Consider the following 9,709-nt stretch of genomic DNA (forward strand, 5'->3'; position numbering starts at 1 on the left):
AACAACTGTTGGTAATATATGAAACATGTACCACACGTTCTTGCAAAAGTATTAGGTCATCAGGTAACTATAATGTTATTCATGATATTTGTCAGTATTTACATAAAGTTAATAAAAACAGAACTGCACTCCTAAAGGATGAGTGATATTTATAGTTCATTCAAACATACTATTTATAATGTTAAACAACTGTTGGCAATATTTGAAACATGTACCACATTTTCTTGCAAAAGTATTAGGTCATCAGATAATTATGTTATTCATGATACTTGTCAGTATTTACATAAAGTTTATAAACACAGAACTGAACTTTTAAAGGATGTGTGATATTTATAGTTCATTCAAACACACTATTTATAATGTTAAACATCATGTACCACACTTTCTTGCAAAAGTATTAGGTCATCAGATAATTATGTTATTCATGATACTTGTCAGTATTTACAGAAAGTTTATCAACATGGAACTGCACTCTTAAATAATGAGTTATATTTATAGTTTATTGAAACATAATGTCGTGAAATACCTTTATTCAAATGTCATTCATAACATATGCTATAATTATCATTCAGGGCAACGATCACGTGATGGAATTCAACCATTTGCATCACATGTGTGTCAACTCCAGTAACTGTGGAGCAATAAACTACTGGGGCGACTGGACCATGGTGTGTTTTAGTGACTCCTTCCCCGATAATTGAAACCTGCAACTGCAACTTAACTTATAGCTGAGCATACACTTCCGTGCAGATGGTCATGTGATAATACCTATGGGGATGTGTGTACCCGTTCCATTTAAGCAAAATGATGTGTGAAGATATATGGCAGGAGTTTAGCTACAAAGAGAATCATCAACAGACCACACAACAAGAAAGTACACTCAGTAGGTTCGATATCGTATAGGAAAATATTTTTGAAAATATACAACCTGTCATAATTGGTGTCAGATGACTACATTATTCATGAGCTCATAAGGAAAATTACGATATTTCAATCTTAATCATCTGATGTATTGCCAATTGTCGAGTCTTACTGCTCAGTAGAGATGAGAGACAAATGCTATTGAAGTATGACTGTTGCGATGGGTCTTTTGGAAAATAATAGAATAGGTATCATGACAGTGATCAGTATCAGTATGATGCTAATTATCAAACGCATCACCTTGATAACGTTATGTTTGTTTTAGTCTGGTAGGACATCATAAACAAAGGTGCGTGAAGTATTATCCAAACTACAATAAAAGGCTTACTCCACAACCAATAACTGCCATCCCCGTGATTGAGTACATCAACCATTTGGGGCAGTAGCCTTTCACGTTATATGTGTACAGTGAATACTTGTCACCATATCTCTGGCAAATATCGGCTACATCTGACTTTTGTCAGATAATGATAACAATATTACTTCAGCGAGGCAACGTCATCCGCAACAGCCACATCCACAACACACTGAGGAAAGTACCAGGGGCGCGGGTCCGTAGCATCATGTTAGACGGCGAGTGCTCCAGCGCCACCATCGAGCACAACGTCTTCTACATCGTAAGTCATCTGTTATTATTCGAGTATGGATACAGTCATGAGGCAAAATATATGTCATTGGTTAGTTGTCATAACCCACGTTACCAAGAGATCTGGATTTCTTTCACAGTTAAATTTTATTCAACGATAAAATGCATTAAGGTTTTCATTTATGCCTGGGAACCTTACAGCCTAGTAGTTAAGGCTTTTGCTTGCGCCGAACAGCTCATTCCCAAGATTGGTTTAATGTGTGAAACCCATTTCTGGTGTCCCCCCGCCGTGATATTGCTAGGATTACTTAATGGTTCTCAAAACCAGAAACGTACTCGTGTATATTTCTATACTAACACATAATCTTTATTGTCCATGTTTACATTTTTGAACAGAATGAAGTCCACTCCAACATCGGCGGTGGTCGCGACAACATCATCCGTTACAACGTATTCTACAATGCTACAGCAAGCGGGATACAGGTTGATGGCCGGGGATTAAATCATTTCCTCGACAACATTTTAATGCTTCATCTTAAGGAACATGTATTCAAACCGGTCTTGTCCGTGGAGACGTCTCTTTGGGTTTGTTTTGTTTGTTGTTATGCGCCGCACTCTTCACTATTGACGCCTAAATCATGATGGCAGTATGCAAAAAATCGTGTCGGGACCTCACAAAACAGTGAGAGGTTTATAATGACACGCAATCACAACAAAGTCGCTGATCCATTAGGTCTCTGTGCTGCACCAAAATTGTAAACGTCTGAAACCTTCATCACTATGGATCTCCTCATACATTAAGCTGATACGCCTGGGGCGTTACACCCAGCTGGCCAACTCTTATTTTGCTGGAGACCAATTCTAACTTGGACTCCCAATGGTTGTCTTTAATAACATTAAATACTGTAATTTACATGAACACAACATCACCATTTGCTACACTGTATAGCAATCATTATAAAAAGCAGTGGACATTCCTCTTTCGATCCACTCCAACGTTAATTTCTCATATGTATCCCAAACTATACAAGCCATCGTAAATGAACATGTGTTAAAACTAAAGGTATGTTTGCAGTAATGATATATTTCTGATAATGCCAGTCCATATGGTCTGATCTTTAGAGAGAAGTATGACTTCAACCATGCATGTCCCCATTGTATCCTGACGTTTCCTTTCAGACTATGCCCTATAGGAACCCACTGTGGACCAGCAGATACCCCAAACTGGCGAACATAACAAACCCACTGGAACCAGCAGGTACGGGGGCGTTTCTGCATAGACTAATCACATGTCGATTCAGAAAGCCAGTTACAGTTCACGTATTTGCCAAATCAGAATATGAGATGACACACCCATTCACAGGTGCAGTCGCAATGATCAGCCACAAGTTGAAGTCTTAAAATATTTCTGAAATGGTACACTGAAGTCAGAACACAATGCCCTCGGTACAAAATTAATGATACCGCAACACTGTGATATCTGTTACAAATTTGGTATGCCGATATATAACCGTGTTTACTCACACATTCCTTCACGTTAATGAAAATGACATTCAGCATGTGTGCAGAGTAGTAAAACAACACCCCTAAATACGCATCGTCTGTCCATGTAAGAAGAGCTACCCCTGTAACGTTGATGTTTGGTTGCAAATCAAAGTGCTTAACAATATCACGAATTACAATCCTGGAGTTATTGTATAATTATAATATAATTATAACCAGAGATAAGAGGTACATACTCTTCAGGCATCATGAAGGAAGCAATGGAGCCAAATAATTCCTGTGGTCCCAGAAAATTGGCCAAGTTGCTGGTGGTCCAAAGCTCGATTGTTTTCATACAACTTTTGTTAATGAGATGAGTTAAGTATTTCAGATATTTGAACAGGTACCCTTTTTCATTTTCAATGTGTTATATTTGTCTAATATTTGTCTGACCTCTGTTGACACGTTTAGCAATATACCATCAACTCCATTCTACAATGCTCAGTTACTTTAGAACGTGGACATAGTTATCTCCCTTTTTCTATGTGCAGTTGGATGATGATGATGATGATGATGGTGATGATGCTGATGATGATGATGATTGACGTAATGATGATAAATTATGACAACAATTTCAAGTCGAACTTTATTTCATGCAATCAAATCTACAACATCATCTTTTACAACATTCGTGGGATCCCCTATATATTTTACAAAGGTCGCGGTATAGAGAAACCAGAGTACTTCTACATTCACGATAATCATAAGGTAATGTGCATGGTATATCGATACTAGGTATATATGTCTGCATATATCTGACATAATTACTCACGAATCAGGTCTCTTTAATAATGATTGAAACATGATTCCTCTTAAAATACAACACAAAATACGCCGTACAGTAGTGGTACCATATTTCACAGAGGAAACTTAAATAGCACACAGGCACGATCAAGTAAATGTACAAAAGGCACTGTCGGTATCGTGGACATTTTGGCTCAAATATGGAATTCAATTCGATCACAAGTTGAAGTAATATTACGTCTACATTGGAATTTGCCTCTTCTGGAATCACCAGATGCGAGTAATGTCTCCTAAAAACAATGGCATGACGTCACCATAGTGGTTTGATAGTCAAGAATGTCAAAAAATATCACAATGGAAGAAAACGCCTACATACTGTTTTTGTTTCGCAACTTATCAGCTTCGATACTTTGTGTAGATGAGTAACCTCACCTGTCATCCCAAACATTGATTGTGAACATTTTACATACTGGCTTGCAACGTTGTACTTATTGCTAAAGCTCAAATGATCACTGTCACATCTTCTCAACTAAACTAATACTAAATGTCAGTCTATATCGCCAACTGACTTCTGGTCACCTGATGATGCTGACTTCCGGGTCAGATGTCATGCGCAAGAGTGGGCCAATGCCATTAACTTCCCCCATCCAATAGATGTGAACCACGTGGGACCCCGCTATGCCACAGGGCCTGTCTACATGCACCAAGGTCAGCGGACCATCTTTCATTTAGTCATCATCACTGTACCACAGATCAAGCCAGTTACAACAGTGACTTGATAGGGCCATAAGATACTTCTTAGATTTTCATTCAATTGATTAAAACTTGTGTAGAGGGAGCCATCTATCTTGTGGCTGTTCAAGACATGTGCATACATTAACGTAACGGATGACTTGTCTATGGTGTATTTCATCAAGCAAAGTAAGAGGAGACCTGTGAAGATTCCGGGGTAGAATAGGTCTTCAGCAACCCATGCTTGGCGTAAAAGGTGACTATGCTTGTCGTAAAGGTGACTAACGGGATCGGTGGTCAGGCTCGCTGATTTGGTTGATGCATGTCATCGATCCCAATCGCGTAAATCGATGCTCATGATATTAATCACCGGATTGTCTGGTTCAGACTCCATTATTTATAAGACCGGCGTCATATAGCTGGAATATTGCTGAGTGCGGCGTTAAACAACAAGCCAACCAACCAAACCAACCAACCAAAGAAAGAAGAGCAAAAGAACACACGTAGACAGTATCCATTGTTTGGGTGTACTTTGGGAGATAAGATGATGTGAGATGGGTTTTAGGTAGTGAAGCAGGCAGGATGAATATCAATAAAATGTCATTAATATTTTATGACCTGAATATCCTTTATTACTTGTACAGCCAGACAAACTAAGACGCCCCCAGTTCAGCCTCCTACATGTGCCGGGACCGTCGCCCCAGCAACCAAGACACCACAGACGCCATACATCTCAGATGGTTCTGGTCCTAACACAATCTACCCCAATATCCCAAAGCAAGGTGTGCATCTGTTTTAAAGACTCGATAGATTGGTACGTAATTAGTATTGAGGACCAATTGGCATTTGAAATGTAGTACTTGGAGAACAGATACTTTACCTATTTGTCACATGCTAAAACATATCTTAAAGTTAAAGTAACAAATCAAAAACATAAAATGAATTAATATATACAATTAAAGGTGTGTGTAGTTTTCTTCGGACATGGTTGTATGCCATTTCATGTGACGAGTGTCTTCCCAAAAGCATCGTTTGTTTTATGTGTTATGACAAAATCAGATACTGTTGTAATATTCCAGTTATGTCATGACGGATAATACCTCCAGACAATACAATCGTTGATGACATATATTTCCTTATCGTCATAGTGTAACAGCTATTTATAATGCTTATGCATGAATTTAGACTTGATTTTTCCCTAATACCGCAATTTGCTCAAGGACTATCCCGACTGGTACGCGATTTCTGTAAAATCACATTATGATTGGGTCAGAGGTACTTATTCCACTTTATAAATAAGTATATTCGGTAATTTGTATTTGTCTATTTTAAACAGGTGATTGACGTTGTGGACTTATGTTTTTAAGGCTTTATGTTGAGACTGAAAGGTTCATTTAAGTAAAACTGACTTATTTGTTGCAACTTTTACAAAGTAGCAGTACATTAGAGGTTCGAATCATGTACTGATTATGCACAAATGTATGTACATTAAAACAGTATTACAATGCCACAAACATATTTTCTGAGCAGATCTGTTTATATTTTAACAGATAAACAAATAGTGACATTCATGTCCCATGTCACACATATGGTAGCGTGGGCATTTTCTTGATGATAATGGTATTGTCCTTGAACTGCCTCTTTCAATTGGAAAATTATGTTAATATAACATCCATGGATACATCAATGGTGGTTGAAATATATTCGTTGATGATGTTATGCTGTTTCCGAGCGTTATATTTTTTTTTAAAATTCAGGACATTAATTTACATCTTGTTGTCACATTGTTTGGTACTTCCATTTCAACGTTCACAGTCATCATCTTCTTATTTAATCAAACTCCAAACTATTCAGACAACAATACAAAATCGTTCAGCTCAATAATGAAACACAAATCCCGACCATTATATTATCAGCCAGTTAGGAATCATTTGTGTTAGTGGGCGTGTCCTAAATGTTTTTCAGTTGATATACACATGAACGCAAGCACAAATGCTTGAAGCATCCTGCAGTCAAAAGCCACGGATTCACTTGCAATTTATGTATATATCATAAGTATTACACCAACCTAAACTTATACGTATTACATAACTCTCTATAATCCTACAAAAATATCAACTGATTGATTATCAGGAATTCTGCTATTAAAGGTTGTTGTTTGATCTACCCCGGGTGCCCGCCCCACCCCATCAGTGACACACAGCGAGGGGGGGGGGCAGTATGAGCAGATTGGGTTGAAGGAGGAGAACTTTCTGAAACGGGCAGCCAGACAGTGGCAGTATTGTGGCTCAGCGGACAACGAAACTGTCACTGTAGTCTTCGGGCCTACAGGTGAAATTGTGTTATGAAATTCCTTGAGACATGACCCTTTGTAACAGTTGTCACTCATTACACACGGGTCCGAGAACAATACATGTCCTTAATTCAATATTTAAAATATTATGTATTGCATGCTTAACGTATGTTTAGTGTATTCTTGTGTGGTATTTACTTTTAATGTAAGAAACCTAAACAAATGCACGAGAAACAAAAACGAGCTCCCCCACCTTCAAAAACGAATAGTAAATACACACAATATTTTCTACATTCTTCTGGTGTATGCTTATTGAATCAAGGCGCTATGACCATTGCTGGAAAGCACTGCTACTCCGCCAACTACGGGTGTCCCAAACATGGTGGTTCCCATCCCGGGAGACTGGTGGTAGATGGCAAGGGGGAGACCCATGGCGGACTGACAGACGAGGAGAGGTGCGTTTCTGGTTAGTAGTTGTACTGTGAATTCGATCTTAGTCATCTATCACAAGCACGTATGACACAATAGGTACGTTCCTGGGTAGTCAATGGCTGCACTGAGATATATTCTGATCATCCATACCGTAACATAAGTGGCCCAACAGGTACGTTTCTGGGCAGAATGTGGATGTACTGAGGGTTCGACCCTTCTCATGCCGCACAAACATATACAAGACAAAATGTACACTGATGCGTAATCAGTGGCTTTACTCTGATTTCGATTATGACCATCGCTATACACACATGTATGGCCCAATAGGCCCTCCTGTGGGTTTTCAGTAACTGTATGTATTGTGGGCTCAACCCTGCCAATCCATACCTACACAAGCATGTATGGCCCAACAAGTATTTGTCACTCAATATAACACTGTGAGAAATAGTGTTTATTTATTTCGGAGACGTAAGAGGTCACGAGCCCATTGGTGACATTTGCATCGTTTATACTGTAATGAACAGAACGTGTACTGATGTAGAAATCTGATCATAAAGTATGTCAGGCCTGTTTCAACAACGTACGGATAACGGTAAAAGTAGAATGTTACAAAGGTTGCAGACGGCTTATATTGTTATTTCAATGTGCTGTAAACTTTCAACAGGTGCCACAAGACATGCGGGAGGCGGTTGTTGGGTCAGGATCTCGTCCTGTCCATCTTACAACAAACTAACTGGCTTCTTCTACGACGCCTGGGGAGCCACAAACCTAGATACAGGTACTTGTAATACAGATATGTTGTGTTGCATATCCAGGCATCAAGTCGAGGGAAATATATGTGTCCTCTAGAACCCCTACTTCATAAAGCATAAAAGTACTATGTTTTATTTCCTGAGAAAAATGTCTTTACAAAATACAGTTTTGCTAGTTCTGCATATTTCCTTGTTCATTACATTGTTTCTATGCAAACATGCTTCATAAGTTTCTCCTTCTTCTAGAAACCAAACCCTATCACTTGTTGAAATTGGGTGTCATCTAAAAGCGTTCGTTAACGATCTCATGTTAGATAGGTTATTATTGTTGTCCTTGCTATGGCATTTATGACAGATAAAAGTCAGGTTTATTTCAAGATGATGGCCAGTGATGGAATGTATTAATATTTACATCTTAGAAACTGACATAGTTATACGATTTTAAAGATTTAACTTTTGGTTTATATGTTTTCTAGAATGTACACATTCCGTTCACGATCACGCATATCCAGGCATCCAGTCGAGGGAAAAATATATGTCCTCTGGAACCCCTACTTCGTAAAGCATGAAAGGACCGTCTTATATGTTCTGAGAAAGTATGCAAACTACGGTCCTGCTAGTTCTGCATACATTCTTGCTCATAACATTGTTTCTGCGGAAATCTCCTTCATAAGATTCTCCAAGAAACCAACCCCCATGAAGGATGCTGATGTCACACTGAGTGAGTGAGTGAGTATGGTTTTACGCCGCTTGTAGTAATATTCCAGCAATATCACGGCGGGTGCCACCACAAAATGGGCTTCACACATTGTACCCATGTCGGGAATCGAACCCGGGTCTTCGGCGTGACGAGCGAACGCTTGAACCACTAGGCTACCCGACTTCCCCCCATGTCATAATGAAAACGTTCATTAAATAATTAATGATTAGATATGTCTATATGTGTTGTAGTTGCAGCTATTATTATTGTCATTATTATTGCATTTATTACAGATAGAAATCAGGTTTATTCCCCCAAATCCCTATTTCGCTGAGCAGATGAGAGCCATTTTGGTTACAAACCGTTCAAGTGATGATACAATAGGGTGAGGTGAGGTGAGGTGAAATGGGGTTTAACGTCGCGTCCAAGATTATTGCACTTATATAGCGACGTGCATGTACGTGTGTGTGTGTGTGTGGCTGCTTGTACTAGTCCGGACTGATGCCGATTTATAGTGCTAGCTCACTGAGATACCATGCCGCAGTTTAACATGAATACCCCACTCAGACACAGTATACTGACTCCGAGCCGACCAGTCCTTGTTTTAGCCTCTTAATGCCCAGCGCCAGACAGGGTAACAACAAGTACCATCTTTTAACGTCTTTTGGTATGACGGGGATCGAACCCCTGACCTTCTGCTGTCCGGGCGGACGCTCTACCACTAGACCACGGAGGCGGTCTGGTGATACAAGAGGATCAATGTGCATGTATAGTCAGTCGCCTTGGGTTACTTGTTCACACAAAATGCGTTGGCCATTTGGAAATCAGTTATACGATTTTAAAGATTAAACTATTGATTTATGTTTTCTAGTATGTACACACTCGTTTCGCAAAGGTCAATACAGTTAAAAAGATTTGTGCCTTGATTCTTTGTTGTTTTAAAGAAAAATATATGTAATTATCGATCTGAAATTAACCACAAGACGAATATACAAATTGTTTTCTTT

The 9,709-nt window shown here is 39.0% G+C and overlaps 1 protein-coding gene across 1 annotated transcript; it reads left to right on the forward strand.

Moving 5' to 3' along the window:
* Nucleotides 1–2,689: 2,689 nt before the first annotated feature.
* LOC139456557 (uncharacterized) lies at nucleotides 2,690–6,749 on the forward strand. Its single transcript, XM_071238340.1, has 5 exons — nucleotides 2,690–2,765; nucleotides 3,645–3,757; nucleotides 4,345–4,501; nucleotides 5,170–5,307; nucleotides 6,676–6,749. The coding sequence occupies exons 1-5, from the start codon at nucleotides 2,690–2,692 to the stop codon at nucleotides 6,747–6,749; spliced, it is 558 nt and encodes a 185-aa protein (XP_071094441.1).
* The last annotated feature ends 2,960 nt before the right edge of the window (nucleotides 6,750–9,709 follow it).

Source organism: Haliotis cracherodii, unplaced genomic scaffold, assembly GCF_022045235.1.
Source record: "Haliotis cracherodii isolate W230 unplaced genomic scaffold, xgHalCrac1.p SCAF_11, whole genome shotgun sequence".
NCBI classification, from domain to species: Eukaryota; Metazoa; Mollusca; class Gastropoda; order Lepetellida; family Haliotidae; genus Haliotis; species Haliotis cracherodii.